The sequence below is a fragment of the Diaphorina citri genome, unplaced genomic scaffold, assembly GCF_000475195.1.
Source record: "Diaphorina citri unplaced genomic scaffold, Diaci psyllid genome assembly version 1.1 scaffold18, whole genome shotgun sequence".
NCBI lineage: Eukaryota > Metazoa > Arthropoda > Insecta > Hemiptera > Psyllidae > Diaphorina > Diaphorina citri.
Genome location: NW_007377456.1, coordinates 522,878 through 541,541, shown reverse-complemented (window position 1 = coordinate 541,541; position 18,664 = coordinate 522,878). Strand labels below are relative to the sequence as shown.

General features: G+C 38.9%; 2 protein-coding genes and 2 long non-coding RNA genes across 5 annotated transcripts in view; 1 reads left to right on the top strand and 3 right to left on the bottom strand.

The window, feature by feature from the left end:
* Positions 1–865: 865 nt before the first annotated feature.
* LOC113466894 overlaps positions 866–18,664 on the top strand; it is a 69,001-nt gene continuing 51,202 nt past the window's right edge. Inside the window, exons 1-4 of the mRNA XM_026822673.1 lie at positions 866–1,218; positions 1,563–1,608; positions 12,595–12,664; positions 13,587–13,686. Coding sequence (XP_026678474.1) covers positions 1,195–1,218; positions 1,563–1,608; positions 12,595–12,664; positions 13,587–13,686 — 240 coding nt within the window. The 5' untranslated portion in view covers positions 866–1,194. The remainder of the gene's footprint in view (positions 1,219–1,562; positions 1,609–12,594; positions 12,665–13,586; positions 13,687–18,664) is intronic.
* LOC113466901 lies at positions 3,732–4,548 on the bottom strand. The gene is made up of 2 exons (XR_003391158.1): positions 4,498–4,548; positions 3,732–4,238 (listed from the first exon to the last, which is right to left on the bottom strand). It is a non-coding gene; the product is annotated as an uncharacterized LOC113466901 (long non-coding RNA).
* Positions 6,690–10,928, bottom strand: LOC103507867 (galactoside 2-alpha-L-fucosyltransferase 2-like). Of its 2 annotated transcripts, XM_026822657.1 has the most exons (7): positions 10,621–10,766; positions 10,155–10,292; positions 9,002–9,247; positions 8,437–8,563; positions 7,196–7,722; positions 6,921–7,106; positions 6,690–6,822 (listed from the first exon to the last, which is right to left on the bottom strand). In XM_026822657.1, the coding sequence occupies exons 1-5, from the start codon at positions 10,682–10,684 to the stop codon at positions 7,293–7,295; spliced, it is 1,005 nt and encodes a 334-aa protein (XP_026678458.1). In that variant the 5' UTR covers positions 10,685–10,766; the 3' UTR covers positions 6,690–6,822; positions 6,921–7,106; positions 7,196–7,292. The 2 variants fall into 2 exon arrangements, with proteins under 2 accessions (XP_026678458.1, XP_026678464.1); XM_026822663.1 differs by lacking the exons at positions 6,690–6,822; positions 10,621–10,766 and adding an exon at positions 10,782–10,928 and having other exon boundaries at positions 6,938–7,106.
* On the bottom strand, positions 8,666–8,939 carry LOC113466904. Its single transcript, XR_003391161.1, has 2 exons — positions 8,836–8,939; positions 8,666–8,738 (listed from the first exon to the last, which is right to left on the bottom strand). It is a non-coding gene; the product is annotated as an uncharacterized LOC113466904 (long non-coding RNA).

The window sequence follows — 18,664 nt, the reverse complement described above, 5'->3', positions numbered from 1 at the left end:
TTGCATTTGGTTTAGATCTGTGTGTGTTTATTTGTTCCGCTATAACTCGCGATTGCCTGGTCCGATTTTGATGAACTTTGAAATTTTCCTTGAATCAAGACACGTCGATCCTTGAAATTTCGTGTCCCAGGTCCAATTTTGGTCTCAAACTTTTGAAGATGGCAATAGATAAATTACCGCATTTATGACCCTTGTATACCCTTCTGTTTTTTCTTTAAAAAAAAAAAAACATTTTTTTTTTCAAAGACCCCAATTCTTGGTAGGTAAATCTATTGTTTCTAAAAAAAGGTCAATTATTCTTTAAATCTTTTGGGTGATTGTAAATAGAACCTGTTCTCTGTCTTTTTATTACGTAAGACGTACTCCTCCTGTTCTAATTTAATACATGTGAATACCTATGTAGCATTCATTCGTACCTTCCTCTCAGCTTGGGCAAAAGAATCTGAGTGAGGTCTACAGTTCACAGAACTACTAGTTACAAAGAGTAGACAAAGTTTTACTGCCGTTTTTGCACCCAAAAATATCAAGAGCCATGAGGGCACATTCCCAATCTCTAATGAGATCACTAGATCAGACGTAATTTCATTCCCCCTCTTCTGAAGTTCGTTTCCCTTTTTTTGGCGTGATAACGTCTGAACTGAACTTTTCCAGAGAGAAAACGAGTTTCGAAAGAATTTAAATTCCGAGAGGAAAATACAACTATTGGTACCTAAACTTTTGAATTTTCTCTTTTTCTAGATCATGATCCTTGTTTCAAGGACACCGAATTATTCCTGTACAAACAAAGAGTAGACAAAGTTTTACTGCCGTTTTTGCACCCAAAAATATCAAGAGCCATGAGGGCACATTCCCAATCTCTAATGAGATCAGACGTAATTTCATTCCCCCTCTTCTGAAGTTCGTTTCCCTTTTCTTGGCGTGATAACGTCTGAACTAAACTTTTCCAGAGAGAAAACGAGTTTCGAAAGAAGTTAAATTCCGAGAGGAAAATACAACTAAACTCTTGAATTTTCTCTTTTTCTAGATCATGATCCATGTTTCAAGGACACCGAATTATTCCTGTACAGAGAAGTGGCCTACATCACGAACCTTCAATCAGCAACAGAACTATACGGAATACCCCTCAGACGTCTGGACTACATATCTGACTTGGAGTATGAGATCTTGTTTGTACCACTACATCATTTGGCGGAGATGTGCTCAGGTGTGACTCAACAGGTAAGTGTGACTCCTCAGGAGACTGACAGACTGACACCGAAGCGAATACAATAGCCCGTCCACTATACCTTTTGTTATTACTATCGTAATAATAAAGGAAGGACGGAGCTAAAAACAAACGGACAGACAGACTGACAGACAGACACCGAAGCGAATACAATAGCCCGTCCACTATACCTTTTGTTATTACTATCGTAATAATAAAGGATGGACGGGGCTAAAAACAAAGCTCCTGAAAAGTAACCAATATTTACAAAGGAACAAAGTGTGTACTTTGATAAGATTATCGGACTGTTACGCTTTCTTTATACTAAATTTTGCCTCCATTCTTATTTTGTTCACAGCTCTCCAACGTTCTCTCTGATTGGTCGAATGAAAAGGGGAAAATCGGTAAGTGACCCATAGTCATTGGTGAAAAATGAAAACAAAAACCACATCAGTAACCTTCTGTCGCGTCGGGCGCAATGCTAAACCTAAAGGTGGCGTTCCGATCCTGTGCGACCGCTGTGCGACCGCTTCCTACTGGAGGGGCAAATGAGAGATGAGGGATCAGCGGGATCACCACTTTGCTTAATCAAGGGCCCAGGGGACAACCTCTGAGTCTCTTCCTACTGCTTTCTATGTATTCTTATGAAGTACTTTCCGAACCAAGCTTCCTGGTCGTGCGACACGGCTGCACTATTTGGGTCGCGTAGCCCAGTCGCTCAAGATATCTCTGAACTGGGAAGGCTAGGCTTTGTGCCTGGTAGTTCACTGAAACGTCCAATGTACAGGTCGGACGGACTAACATTAGGCCAGTCATTCACGCTCCGACAGTCAATGTCGGACAGACCTACATAGATCTATCCTACAGTCAGACGTGTGGCTCGCCTTAGGTATAATAATGAGATTGGGGACCCAAGGGGTTGACCCACGACTCGGACGGACTAACATTAGGCCAGTCATTCACGCTCCGACAGTCAATGTCGGACAGACCTACATAGATCTATCCTACAGTCAGACGTGTGGATCGCCTTAGGTAATAATGAGATTGGGGACCCAAGGAGCGCCATAAAAGTGACGTTCCGATCCTAGCTGCCGGGTCGCGCGACCCGGCAGCTTGGTTCGGAAAGTACTTCATAAGAATACATAGGAAGCAGTAGGCTGCGGTCGCACAGCTCGGCAGCGCGACCCGGCAGCTAGGATCGGAACGCCACCTAGAGTTAAACGTCACTACAGGAAAGGCCTACAGCTACTACGTGTTGATTGAGTGACTGAGTTCCGGAACTCTAGGTACCTAAACCTCGAGCGGACCTGCCTCTTCTTTCACATTGCTATACATAAGTACCTATAGGTTTTTATTTTAGGGCTGTTTCGTCGACCAAGAATAATATTCGGATCCCATCAGAGACAAGAATACTTTTAGATGGGATCCATTAAAACTTTTATCCAAGCAAGTTGCTGGAGTCATACTCAGGTACCTATAGGTATTTGTTTTTTGACAAATGACTTACTGTCTTTAGGTCTTGTCAGGTCATACCCACCAACACGCTTAGCGCATGCTCGCGCGCGCGTAGCATGACGGCTAGCGGATGGGACCAGTGGTTTAGGATGCGCTTGATACGTGAGCGCGGGAGGAGGGAGAGAAGCGCGAGCTTCTGTTGAACCCCGGGCAGATCGTCTGGGATATCTGTAGAATAGAATAGAACAATAGAAAATACCTACAATAATGATACAGAGGAGGCTGGCAACATCATTGTCTTCCTTCTCTCTTCGATTTCGGGACGATAAAACCATAGCAGTTACAGTTCCCTCTGTCAAACCTCTTAAAAAAAAAAAAAAAAATAGTTTGCCTCCTTTCTTGCTGGCCAACAGTTTGCTCTTGACTATGTGTGGACACAGCATTATACATCAATTACCCATACGAATCAAAAACTCAACTGTTCCTTCTCTTTCTCGTCTTCCTTCTCTCTTCGATTTCGGGACGATAAAACCATAGCAGTTACAGTTCCCTCTGTCAAACCTCTTAAAAAAAATAGTTTGCCTCCTTTCTTGCTGGCCAACAGTTTGCTCTCGACTATGTGTGGACACAGCATTATACACCAATTACCCATACGAATCAAAAACTCAACTGTTCCCTCTCTTTCTCCCCCAGATACTCGGAAGGTCCCCCCAGACGATTGAAAGGCTGATCCAGGGCATTTGTGGCGAATTCAATTTGGACAGTGACTCATACAGTTTGCGACTCGCCGGATCGAAGGCATCTGTGGATCCCTTGGCAGACGTGTCGCTTTTAGAAGGAGATGTTCTTGTCATTGAGGAAGCTTTCAAGTCCAATGTCACTGGTCAGGGTGAGTATATATAGAAAACACAACCCCGACCCAAAGTTTCGATAGAACTAAATAGCTCACCCCTCTGAAGGGGATTTAGCTAAAAATCACAGAAAGTTTTCCTGGGCAAGAACTACAGGGAAAGTAGAACGTCAGTCTGCAAGATTCAATGGTAGAGATTTGCCCTAATTAATCATTGCCCAATTTGTTTGTGATAAAATTCTTTTATTTGTGTACATGAAACAAATGAAGAGTCTAATAATTATATTATGTACAAGGGTAAGTATCTACCTACTAATGTGTATAAGTATCTACCTATCTACTATAATATTTTTAGGAACCTACTTCTTACTTAAACGTTTAAAATTGCTTTTCATTTCAATATCGAGTGCTTTGTTCAATAAGCTTTAGCTTGTTTAAATAAGGTGCAGTGACTATTTTCTTGTGTTACGTAAGTTAGGTTATACCGGCATATTATACTGACTGAGGGAAGCATGTATTTTACATATTCCTGAAAAACAAGCTTGGAGTTTTCATTAATTAATAACATAAACAGAAATACTTTGTTTGCATTGTTTGAAATGCTCGTCAAATCCTCAATCATGTTTGAGGATTTATTAATTTACATAAAATTTTCAATGTAACTACATAGTTGCCGGGACGGTGCAAATTTTTTAAAAAAAATCCCATAACCTGTAGATAAGTAGGTACCTATCTTATGTGTTAAAGAGGTGTCAAAATTAATAATCATATGACAGATTTTATAGGTTTGGAGGGAATTTAAATTAAGACTGGTCACATGGCGTGAACAGAAATACTTTGTTTGCATTGTTTGAAATGCTCGTCAAATCCTCAATCATGTTTGAGGATTTATTAATTTACATAAAATTTTCTATGTAACTACATAGTTGCCTGGACGGTGCAAATTTTTTTAAAAAAATCCCATAACCTTAGATACCTAAGTAGGTACCTATCTTATGTGTTAGAAACCTTAACATTACCTATTATAACCTTGGTTGTTTGTTGTCAAATCCTCAATCATGTTTGAGGATTTATTAATTTACATAAAATTTTCTATGTAACTACATAGTTGCCTGGACGGTGCAAATTTTTTTTTAAAAAATTCCCATAACCTGTAGATAAGTAGGTACCTATCTGAAGAACCTATTATAACCTTGGTTGTTTGTTGTTATAAAATATAAATGTACCTACCTAAGTAGTTCGGTACCTATTTCTTTGTGTGCTTGGGGTTATTCCTCCCTGGAAAAATTACCTAGGTATACCCAACTTAAACGTATTAGTTTTCCTTGACAAAATTTCCAGCATACTTTTATATTTCTTTGTGTGCTTGGGGTTATTCCTCCCTGGAAAAATTACCTAGGTATACCCAACTTAAATGTATTAGTTTTCCTTGACAAAATTTCCAGCATACTTTTATATATTGTAGGTAATAGGTATTTACAGTATGAGAGTTTACTAACCTTTAGGCGAAACAATTTGTATGAAAGCCTGATTACAATGTGAGTATGCAATGTGCTTAACTAGTTTCAATAACGCCGTGTTACTATGGGATACACAATATGCACTACTTACTTGTAACGCATTTAGTATGCATGGAAAGAAGGGACATGAAATCTATTGTGACAGTGGTCCAGTGATTAAAATTTTGATTGAATATTTTAATTAATTTGGACAAATAGGTAGGTAATGTAGATGCGAAACAATTTGTATGAGAGCCTGATTACAATGTGAGTATGCAATGTGCTTAACTAGTTTCAATAACGCCGTGTTACTATGGGATACGCAATATGCACTACTTACTTGTAACGCATTTAGTATGCGTGGAAAGAAGGAACATGAAATCTATTGTGACAGTGGTCCAGTGATTAAAATTTTGATTGAATATTTTAATTAATTTGGACAAATAGGTAGGTAATGTAGATATACTTCAAAGATACTCTTATTACCTTTGAAATACATGCCTACCTTTTCAATATTAATTGTGGTATGGTAGTGCCTATACAATCTATACATAGTTGACCGAACGAAGTGAAAGGTCTATATTTGAACTCGACCATTTTGCATTTGGTTTAGATCTGTGTGTGTTTATTTGTTCCGCTATAACTCGCGATTGCCTGGTCCGATTTTGATGAACTTTGAAATTTTCCTTGAATCAAGACACGTCGATCCTTGAAATTTCGTGTCCCAGGTCCAATTTTGGTCTCAAACTTTTGAAGATGGCAATAGATAAATTACCGCATTTATGACCCTTGTATACCCTTCTGTTTTTTCTTTAAAAAAAAAAAAACATTTTTTTTTTCAAAGACCCCAATTCTTGGTAGGTAAATCTATTGTTTCTAAAAAAAGGTCAATTATTCTTTAAATCTTTTGGGTGATTGTAAATAGAACCTGTTCTCTGTCTTTTTTTCCTGTAGTGACGTTTAACTCTAAGCGATCAAAATATAATCATAGACAGGCCTTTCATGGCCAATTGTCTTGAAGTTGTTCAAGAGTGCAATGCGTTTTTCTAGAAGAAGCATTGTGGTTTACCATTTTGTCTCCAATGAGAGGTCTCACAAGTCGCAAGGTTTCTACTTTGGTCTCTTAGCTCAGTATGACGAAGACCTAATTGTTTTGCATACGTACTTTACATAATTTCAAACATTGCTAACGGTGTTATGCCTACAACGACGTACATACTTGTAGCAATGCCAGCCAGCGCCAAAGCCAGAACAGACCAATATGCCAAACCTTGTTCTTCGACGATAGATATTGGCACCTGATAGATACCTGTATTTGTTTACTTGAAACTGTAATGTTAAATTTTCTGAAAATTTACAATTTCAGACCCTCATGTGAGCGTTATTTCATACAAATGGGTCCAGACGAATTAACAGACAAACAAATTCAAAGGGCCTTTGAAACACATCACATGTTTAAGGCACGTTCCATTTACCAAGAGTATAATAACTGACTAAAGGTTTACTTTTGCCCTTGGGATCAATTTAATCCTAAGAAACCATAGATTCTGTAATATCTGTAGAATATCCATCTTGTTTCTAAGGACGATCACTCACATCAGAACTATGAATTTTTCTGCCACGTTCAGTTTTGCCTGACAGGCTTATGTCTGTCAGACTCCTCAGGCACTCCTGAAACTGAGGGGATTCTAGAAGTTCTGAGGGGCAAATGAGAGATGAGGGATCAGCGGGATCACCACTTTGCCCAATCAAGGGCCCAGGGGACAACCTCTGAGTCGTGGGTCAACCCCTTGGGTCCCCAATCTCATTATTACCTAAGGCGAGCCACACGTCTGACTGTAGGATAGATCTATGTAGGTCTGTCCGACATAGACTGTCGGAGCGTGAATGACTGGCCTAATGTCTATTATACCTAAGGCGAGCCACACGTCTGACTGTAGGATAGATCTATGTAGGTCTGTCCGACATAGACTGTCGGAGCGTGAATGACTGCCCTAATGTTAGTCCGTCCGACCTGTACATTGGACGTTTCAGTGAACTACCAGGCACAAAGCCTAGCCTTCCCAGTTCAGAGATATCTTAGGCCAGCCACTTAGACCTGACAATTACACCTGATCAGGTCTACCTGATAGTGTGTGTGCTCATCAGATATCAGGTAGACCTAACAGGCGGACTAGCCACTTAGACCTGACAATTACACCTGATCAGGTCTACCTGATAGTGTGTGTGCTCATCAGATATCAGGTAGACCTAACAGGCGGACCTGTCAGGTCTGGCCTTCCTGCTACCGTGTTATGGTAGTGCTACTGCTACCCGCTAGTGAGTTGCTGGCCTTACTGCTACCCGTGTTCCCTAGTTCTATAAACACAGGGTCCTCAGGCTGAGGCGTGACGAGATTCGTCCTATCCTGCCACATCTCTAGATTAATATTATGTCCCGTGCTTAGAGGTGTGGTCACATTGACCACAGTCCAGCCTTTGATCTGATACATTGGCGCCACAATGAAGTCTTCATACACGTTGGTCGTGTAATGTTCCCCGCCATGGAATAGGGATGGCCAGAAGCCAAAGGTACCATAGTCGGTGATGGTGTGATTGCATATACTGAGGAGGGCCATGTCAGCATTAGCTGTTTTGGAGACGACGTAAAAGTGCTCGAATTTGAGGTGCTTGTTAACCCAATCGTTATCGTCAGTCACTGCGAGGAAAATCACTCTGGAAAATAGAAAGCATGGTCACAAAGTTCACATGAGGTAATCGTTGAATACTCATGATGTCATAAATAACATAAATAACATAAATGCTTATCTTACATACCTACTTCAAATAAATCAAATCTCATCTTATCTCACATAAATGCTTATCTAGCTAATTATGCTCGAATTTGAGGTGCTTGTTAACCCAATCGTTATCGTCAGTCACTGCGAGGAAAATCACCCTGGAAAATAGAAAGCATGGTCACAAAGTTCACATGAGGTAATCGTTGAATACTCATGATGTCATAAATAACATAAATGCTTATCTAGCTAATGCCTGTCGGACCGTCTTAACGTATGTGGCGGAAAAAGTTTGAGACCTAGGTCCTCAGGTAGGAAGCACACTACTGTATACCCACTTACCCACTTTCTAATACTGTCTGATCGTGAAGAATTTAAAACCATTCGAAAACAACTAAAAATAGGACAAAATCTTTTGATAAAAAGTAAAAAGCATGGGCCTAGGTCCTCAGGTAGGAAGCACACTACTGTATACCCACTTACCCACTTTCTAATACTGTCTGATCGTGAAGAATTTAAAACCATTCAAAAACAACTAAAAATAGGACAAATTTTTTGATAAAAAGCAAAAAGCATGGGTCTTTCTCGTTTCTAACAGAGGTTAAGAACCAGGAATGAAAATATAAAAAAAATATCATCTCTAATTACTTACAAATGTTTGTCTGAGTATTTGTCGTTGAAATATTCCATAGCTTTCACATAGAATTCCGGACCCAGAAGTTTGATATGATACAAATCATTGAAATGATTCTGATAATCTCCTCGTCTCACATGAACCCCTGTAGATAGTAATTAGGAAATTTATTGAGAGAGAGAGAGAGAGACTAGTGGTGGGTGTCACCATTCTGAGTCATCCCTTGCAACTTACCTACGAATAGAGTTCCGGACCCAGAAGTTTGGTATGATACAAAGCATTGAAATGATTCTGATAATCTCCTCGTCTCACATGAACCCCTGTAGATAGTAATCAGGAAATTTATTTAGAGAGAGAGAGAGAGAGAGAGAGACTAGTGGTGGGTGTCACCATTCTGAGTCATCCCTTGCAACTTACCTACGAATAGAAGAGGTTTGGTGTTACCCAGGTACAGTCGGCTAACCAAATCAATAGTGGTCAGTGCTTCATACATAAATAGATCTCTAAATTGGTTAGAGAGAGAGAGAGAGAGAGAGAGACTAGTGGTGGGTGTCACCATTCTGAGTCATCCCTTGCAACTTACCTACGAATAGAAGAGGTATGGTGTTACCCAGGTACAGTCGGCTAACTAAATCAATAGTGGTCAGTGCTTGATTCATAAATAGATCTCTAAATTGAAATTGGAATTTAAGCTCATCCAAATATTTTAGGAACAGAACTGGTACCCATTCGTAATGACCGAATACAACAGTATCACAAGAGGCTGTAACTTTGGCCATATCCGATGCATTAGTCGATCTGTTATAGGAGAGTTCCAAGAATTTCCTCCCTGAAACATTAAACAAGGATTTACAATTCACAAGCTTCACAAACCAAAAAGATTGAGAATAGATTGCCTAAAAAATACCTCCAAATGAATATAGAAGGAACCAGAAAGCAAGGTAGACCACGATTGAGATGGAATGATCAAATTAACAAAGATATCACCAAAAGAAATCAAAATCCCAGTCTCATTGAAAACCAACAAAAATTTAACGATAGAACTTGGTGGAGAGTGGAGAGGTTTTATGAATAGTTGACCTGTTCCACCAAACAGATATGTACCTACCTATGTATGTAATACCTAACATATTGTGTAAATCAATTATAGGTAATTTTTATCGATATTTAGATAAATAAGGTATATACCAACATATAATATGTCTCCACACTTAACGATAGAACTTGGTGGAGAGTGGAGAGGTTTTATGAATAGTTGACCTGTTCCACCAAACAGAACAACTTAAGGATATGTACCTATGTATGTAATACCTAACATATTGTGTATATCAATTATAGGTAATTTTTATCGATATTTAGATAAATAAGGTAGGTACTATATACCAACATATAATATGTTAACGATAGAACTTGGTGGAGAGTGGAGAGGTTTTATGAATAGTTGACCTGTTCCACCAAACAGAACAACTTAAGGATATGTACCTACCTATGTATGTAATACCTAACATATTGTGTATATCGATTACAGGTAATTTTTATCGATATTTAGATAAATAAGGTATATACCAACATATAATATGTCTCCACATTATGTTCAATACTTTTATCTCCCACAAACATGAAACCGTCACATATTGTCACAAATACCTTTAGGTGCATACCTATTAGCTATGAATCAGTTGCATAAATAACTAATTAATTATAGTTTCATTTATGTATTACCTCACACAACGCACCTGTTGTAGTGTCCCAATGAGATTTTTCCAATCGTGTTCGACATGGTTCTCCTAGGTCTGGCAATTCAATATGCTTAAATATCCTATTCAAATTGTCGTGCGCATTATCTAGGAATCCAACATATCCCAACTCTCTTGCTGAAACATTTTCCAAATCATAACAGTTTTCACGTGAACCAAAAACTTTTATAACTAGTCTAGGAATCCAACATATCCCAACTCTCTTGCTGAAACATTTTCCAAATCATAACAGTTTTCACGTGAACCAAAAACTTTTATAACTAAGGTGACACCGTGACAATAAAGTCGTAAGGTAATTATCTAGGAATCCAACATATCCCAACTCTCTTGCTGAAACATTTTCCAAATCATAACAGTTTTCACGTGAACCAAAAACTTTTATAATTAGGTGACACCGTGACAATAAAGTCGTAAGGTATTACGAAGAATCTGTATAGATACCTACCTACGACGTAAATGGTGGCGTAGTCCATCATCTGATTACCAAGTCTCCCTTGAGAATTGAACATGGTGACTATTTTGTCGGGACAATAATTTTTATACTGCAATAAGCTTGAAGTTGTACTCCGGGCAATATTCACAGATTGAATCTTGTACGATACCTACCTACGACGTAAATGGTGGCGTAGTCCATCATCTGATTACCAAGTCTCCCTTGAGAATTGAACATGGTGACTATTTTGTCCGGACAGTAATTTTTATACTGCAATAAGCTTGAAGTTGTACTCCGGGCAATATTCACAGATTGAATGTTGTATATAATAATAATAATAATAATCATAATAATAATAATAATAATAATAATAAAATATATCCTCAACATTTTTTCTACCTAGGTACACATGTAAACGAAAATCAACGGCTATTGACAAACTAATTTTCTATCATTGGGCCGTTTGAATGTTTTTTGTATTAATCTGAAAAACCATCGAGTCTATTGCGATTGGGCGCAATACGTCCAATAGACTAAGTACGTTGTACAGCCCAACACCAAACAAAAACTGATAACTGAAACTGACAACATATCAAGGAAAGTAAATGAGGAAAAGTCAAGGGACCAATCCCCTCTAGTAGGTACCTACCTGTGCTCAAAAATGTATTTATTTCATCTCACACATTAATTGCCTCCGACCGACGTAAATTATCATAAAACTCAACGTAAACGTAAGGTACATCTTTACCTGGAATATGTTGTACCTTACTCAAATGGATTAATATTCCTAATGTAATGATTTTCACACACATACCTATGCATGATACTACCTACCTGTGCTCAAAAATGTATTTATTTCATCTCACACATTAATTTCCCCCGACCGACGTAAATTATCATAAAACTCAACGTAAACGTAAGGTACATCTTTACCTGGTGTACCTTACTCAAATGGATTAATATTCCTAATGTAATGATTTTCACACACATAATTATGCATGATACTTGATGAAGAATTGTTCTTTTATCTCACTTTTATAGTGCAATAAATGCAATAATTTCATTAGACATCATATTTTCTTTTAATTGCACCAAAAGCGTGTGAACATCCATTAGGTGTCCCAGTCTCTTTTATCTCAACTTTTATAGTGCAATAATTTCATTAGACATTAAATTTTCTTTTAATTGCACCAAAAGCGTGTGAACATCCATTTGGTGTCCCAGTCTTAAGTTTTATTTTTTGGGATAGTCACCAAATCGGTGCTCTAAACTCTGTTCAAATATAGTGCAATAATTTCATTAGACATTAAATTTTCTTTTAATTGCACCAAAAGCGTGTGAACATCCATTTGGTATCCCAGTCTTGAGTTTCATTTTTTTTGGGATAGTCACCAAATCGGTGCTCTAAACTCTGTTCAAATATTGACCCACATACCTACCTGGTGTTGATGTTCATTATTCAACATCAAGCCTAGACTTAAAGTACCTAAGGTTAAGATTAGAACTGCGATGTGCCACTACCCACTAATGTGCCAGTTTCGAAGGCAGGGATACCTGGGTGTTCAAATATTGACCCACATACCTGGTGTTGATGTTCATTATTCAACATCAAAACAGACTTAAAGTACCTACCTAAGGTTAAGGTTATACCTGGATAACTGTGGGGATCTAAGTAAAACTCTTGACGTTTGCGCATCTTTTGACACCCTTTTTACTTAAAGCGGCATTGTTCTCCTGATCTAGCTCTTCCATCTGACCACTGAGCTTTTCTTTCACTGTGAGCCTTAAGATATTTTACCTACCACCCTACCAGGGAGATCTTTGCATGTTCCTAGGCTTTGTGATGTTCCTAGATTCGTGATAGTCATGAATGCCAGTGTTATAACTGCATAACACATGAGGTAGGTTGCGAATGGATTAAAAACAACTCATCTACACCATATATTTACAGAATTCTAAATGCCCGTATGATATTGACTGTTCCAGGTGCAATATTTTCCTCTGAGTTCTGGGACCAGTATGAAAAATACCAGGAGGTACATCGGCAGGCGCGAGAGTAAGTAGAATTAAGACATCAGGACCTTCCTAGGATTCAGAAACTACACATTTGCCGAACGGGCTTGCACGACCGCCCAAAAATCAAAACTCATTTCCTTGGTTCTAGACAACGCGCAAGGGCAGATTAAAACGTCCTGCTATGTCTGTTGAAGAACGACTACATCAGGACCTTCCTAGGATTCAGAAACTACACATTTGCCGAACGGGCTTGCACGACCGCCCAAAAATCAAAACTCATTTCCTTGGTGCTAGACAACGCGCAAGGGCAGATTAAAACGTCCTGCTATGTCTGTTGAAGAACGACCGGCATGGCATCATGGGGGATAGTTTTGTGTTACAAACTTGTGAGGACCCCCTCGATTTTTAGGGCGGTGGTCAATTTTTTTACTTTCTATTACTACAGTAAGCGAGCTATATTAGTTTTTCTGACGCTGTGTTCACACATAGTCGACGGCAGTCGATCAACGAAGTGAATCTACGTATGTCGTCGAGGCAGTGTGAACACAGCTTGAGGGAAAACTACTGATTTATGTACATATGTTCTGTGGAAAAACATCTGTTCGCTGAAGAGATCTAGAAGAAAGCATGGTATGTGGAAACACATAGATACCAGTATAAGGTATGTGACATATTATGCATCGTTGATTACAACAAGACCAAAAGCCTTCTTGGCTTAGCATTAAATTAGTATTTAGACTTTTAGAGTGCTTTATTTAAAATTTTAGACTGTCGAAGTAGGACATGTTTCGTGTTATGATTTCAACAACAGATATGAGTAGACCAATAGTTTTCTGTTACTTAGTATTTAGACTTTTAGAGTGCTTTATTTAAAATTTTAGACTGTCGAAGTAGGACATGTTTCGTGTTATGATTTCAACAACAGATACGAGTAGACCAATAGTTTTCTGTTATGATTACAGGCTATTACGGGAGAAGAATCAGGATGAGGAGTTTGTGGAGTTATGTCGACATAGGAGAGGAGCAGCTCAGTATACTCTCGAGTCAATCCTACAATTACCGGTAAGTACTCATCTTGAATTATTTACTGATGGTATACTTGGGCGGAGTTATGTCGACATAGGAGAGGAGCAGCTCAGTATACTCTCGAGTCAATCCTACAATTACCGGTAAGTACTCATCTTGAATTATTTTACTGATGGTATACTTGGGCGCTTGGGCCCTATTCCACAAACCACTCTCCATTTCTCTCTGTTTACTCCACTTACAGAAAAACTGTCGTGTATTTTTTATGAGTGCCTTGCAAGAAATATGTATGCAATACGCTTTACAAGAAGTATACACTATTATTACAAAATCATTCAGTAAAGAGCTATCTACAATTTTGCGTATACCTACAACCTACAATTATTATACATACTGAAACTATCCGAAACGGAGTAGAAGAGAGGACAGGGATACAGTAACGAATTCTATCTGTTTAGGGTTTAAGGTAAAGTTCGTCCAGGGCGGGAATCGAACCAGCAATCTATCGCTACCTTCTTGTAACTGTATCTTTCAAATGTGACAAGGATGCGACACGAAACTTTTGGCTAAGACCGGTGCAACGCTTGGCGGCATTTTACCGCTTTTTGGCGTTTTTCGGTGCAATTTAACAATATCTCGGGAACGGTATAAGCTAAAGACTTGAAATTTGGTATGTAATTCACAAATGTGACAAGGATGCAACCCAAAACATTTGTTTAAAATAGGTGTTGCGGTTGGCGTTATTTTGACCGCTTTTTGGCGGGTTTCGACCGCTTTTTGGCGGTTTTCAGCTATACTGATTAAACAGTTAGAAATATTGTAAATATTACAACAGAACACCCAAATAAGCACCATTCAATAGGATAAGGAAAGTCGTGTGATGTTCACACCAGATTTTTACTTAAAGCGGCATTGTTCTCCTGATGTGGCTCTTCCATCTGACCACTGAGCTTTTCTTTCACTGTGAGCCTTAAGATATTTTACCTACCACCCTACCAGGGAGATCTTTGCATGTTCCTAGGCTTTGTGATGTTCCTAGATTCGTGCTAGTCATGAATGCCAGTGTTATAACTGCATAACAAATAAGGTAGGTTGCGAATGGAATAAAAACAACTCATCTACACCATAAAAATCACTTGTCAGTTTTCTGGCTATAGTTTTCTCAGTGGTCAGTAGAAGAATTTTAGCCTAAGGTTATGTAATTGGTCTTTTTTTTATTTTTTTTTTTAAGAGGTTTGACAGAGGGAACTGTAACTGCTATTGAAATCGAAGAGAGAAGGAAGACAGGATAGGAGAAAGCCAGCCGTTCCGAGAACGAACATTATCCCATCAGGATAAAAAAAAAAAACACATGTATTTTTTTGTTAAGAGGTTTGACAGAGGGAACTGTAACTGCTATGGTCTTATCGTCCCAAAATCAAAGAGAGAAGGAAGACAGGATAGGAGAAAGCCAGCCGTTCCGAGAACGAACATTATCCCATCAGGATAAAATCCGCCCTGGGCGGGAATCGAACCCGCGGCCTAGCGCTTACAAGGCTGACGCACTACCAACTAAGCTAACTAGGCTGGCTGTAATTGGTCTTATTGGGCCCAGTTTCATTGACTTCCTGGACTTGCTGCTTAATTTTTCTGTATTTTTCTCACTTCTAACAAAGGAGGCCTTATCGTCCCGAAATGAAAGAGAGGACAGGGATACAGTAACGAATTCTATCTGTTTAGGGTTTAAGGTAAAGTTGGTCCAGGGCGGGAATCGAACCAGCGATCTATCGCTACCTTCTTGTAAAATGTAAAAAGTCGTTATTCTCATCTCTCGAACAGTTAGAGAGTTACATCTCAGGGATAACATGGGATACCAGTTATCTGATAATTCCGGCATCTGAATTTGATATGATAGTATTGATAGTTAATAAGGATTTGTTACTATCATGTCCGAATATCCTGCTTGTTTCATGTTTAAACCATAGATTCGCGATCAATTGTTTCATTATTAGGTTTGGTAGTTGTACTTACCCTTTGGTTTCAAGCAGGCTCAGTGTTCCTTCTATCAGGGCTCTCCAGCTACATATCTCGATCTTGTGCTAGTTCGATGCGATCTGGCACAAAGTTGTCGATCCACCTTCTTTTCGGCCTCCGTCTACTTCTCGAGTCATCATTGTGGAGATTGAGCACTTCCTTGATCAAGCTGTTGGTAGGTTCGTTGGTATAGGAATCTAGCAAGCAAAAAATATAATGATCAATCACAAGAGATTTGATAGAGGGAAGTATAACAAAGGAGGCCTTATCGTCCCGAAATGAAAGAGAGGACAGGGATACAGTAACGAATTCTATCTGTTTAGGGTTTAAGGTAAAGTTCGTCCAGGGCGGGAATCGAACCAGCAATCTAGCGCTACCTTCTTGTAAAATGTAAAAAGTCGTTATTCTCATCTCTCGAATAGTTAGAGAGTTACATCTCAGGGATAACATGGGATATATCATACCTTGGATCTTCTAGGTATCCTCAGAGATACCTGGCTCCACACGGGTTCGAACATGGTATTAGCGTCTTGTTAGGAGATAGTTGGGGTACGCCCAGTTGGGTGTTTTTCAAAATCTCTTCAATCCCTTTACGGAGTTGAGGGAGAAACAGAGCACAATAAAGAAAAGACAGGCAAGGGGGAGCCTACACCAAGAGGGTTCTTTTGGTCTGAATTTATAAATCACGAGAACTTGGAAGATAGATATAGTTTTGTGTTACAAACTTGTGAGGACCCCCTCGATTTTTAGGGCGGTGGTCAATTTTTTTACTTTCTATTACTACAGTAAGCGAGCGATACTAGTTTTTCTGACGCTGTGTTCACACATAGTCGATGGCCGTCGATCAACGAAGTGAATCTACGTATGTTGTCGAGGCAGTGTGGACGGTTTTAGTCGACATCGATCGACGGTCGTCGACCATGTGTGAACACAGAACACAGCTTGAGGTAAAACTACTGATTTATGTACATATGTTCTGTGGAAAAACATCTGTTCTCTGAAGAGATCTAGAAGAAAGCATGATATGTGGAAACACATAGATACGAACACAGCTTGAGGTAAAACTACTGATTTATGTACATATGTTCTGTGGAAAAACATCTGTTCTCTGAAGAGATCTAGAAGAAAGCATGGTATGTGGAAACACATAGATACGAGTATAAGGTATGTGATATAATTATGTAGGTATCGTTGATTACGACAAGACCAAAAGCCTTCTTGGCTTAGCATTAAATTAGTATTTAAACTTTTAGAGTGCTTTACTTAAAATTTTAGACTGTCGAAGTAGGACATGTTTCGTGTTATGATTTCAACAACAGATACGAGTAGACTAATAGTTCTCTGTTACGATTACAGGCTGTTACGGGAGAAGAATCAGGATGAGGAGTTTGTGGAGTTATGTATCAGAGATACCTGGCTCCACACGGGTTCGAACATGGTATTAGCGTCTTGTTAGGAGATAGTTGGGGTACGCCCAGTTGGGTGTTTTTCGAAATCTCTTCAATCCCTTTTCGGAGTTGAGGGAGAAACAGAGCACAATAAAGAAAAGACAGGCAAGGGGGAGCCTACACCAAGAGGGTTCTCTTTGGTCTGAATTTATAAACCACGAGAACTTGGAAGATAGATGGTGGTCCAGGTATCCAGGTTTGATTGGATTTGGTTTTGCAGATTTGCTTGTAAACTTGGATAAGATTGAGGACTCTTTTTCGGCATAAATTTCCAAGTTTTCTTTCCAACACTGTACCTTCGTAATGATCATATTGTATACACAATTCAGCAATCTGTAAAGACTCAGCAATATGTTTATCCTTTGTAAGCAGAGTCAAAACTCAAAACCAACAGTTGGGGTACGCCCAGTTGGGTGTTTTTCGAAATCTCTTCAATCCCTTTTCGGAGTTGAGGGAGAAACAGAGCACAATAAAGAAAAGAGAGGCAAGGGGGAGCCTACACCAAGAGGGTTCTTTTGGTCTGGATTTATAAATCACGAGAACTTGGAAGATAGATAGTGGTCCAGGTATCCAGGTTTGATTGGATTTGGTTTTACAGATTTGCTAGTAAACTTGGATAAGATTGAGGACTCTTTTTCGGCATAAATTTCCAAGTTTTCTTTCCAACACTGTACCTTCGTAATGATCATATTGTACACAATTCAGCAATCTGTAAAGACGGATGTGATTCAGGAATATGTTTATCCTTTGTAAGCAGAGTCAAAACTGAAAACCAACGGCAATATGTCAGTACATTTTGATGGTAGGTCCCAGAATCATGACTGTATTTCACAAGATGAATTAGATCTGAAGAGATCTCTATAAAACCCTGATGTTCTACCCTCTCTCCTAGCTGAGTAGATTCTAACTGTAATAATGTTATTATGGTTGTTATTGTACTCGTGAAAAATATATTACATAATTAGCTGAGTAGATTCTAACTGTAATAATGTTATTATGGTTGTTATTGTACTCGTGAAAAATATATTACATAATTATATCCCTGATGTTACCTTTAGTGTTGAAAAGTACAGTTCAGTGCCCACAACGTAGTATGTAGGACCATTGGGTGCAATAGTCCTACATACTGGACTCCACACACAGGAATTTCGTCAGAAAAGGCCCCGATTTCAGTGTAAATGCCCACAACGCAACGTACGAGTGCGAGTAGATATCTAGGGATGGTTCATACTTGGGCGCTTGGGCCCTATTCCACAAACCACTCTCCATTTCTCTCTGTTTACTCCACTTGCAGAAAAACTGTCGTGTATTTTTTTATGAGTGCCTTGCAAGAAATATGTATGCAATACGCTTTACAAAAAATATACCCTATTATTACAAAATCATTCAGTAAGGAGCTGCATATATATACAATTTTACGTATACCTAAAATTATACATACTGAAACTATCCGAAACGGAGTATCTCACTTTGTGGACCCAGCATTAACAGAAGGTGTATTTTTTATGAGTGCCTTGCAAGAAATATGTATGCAATACGCTTTACAAGAAGTA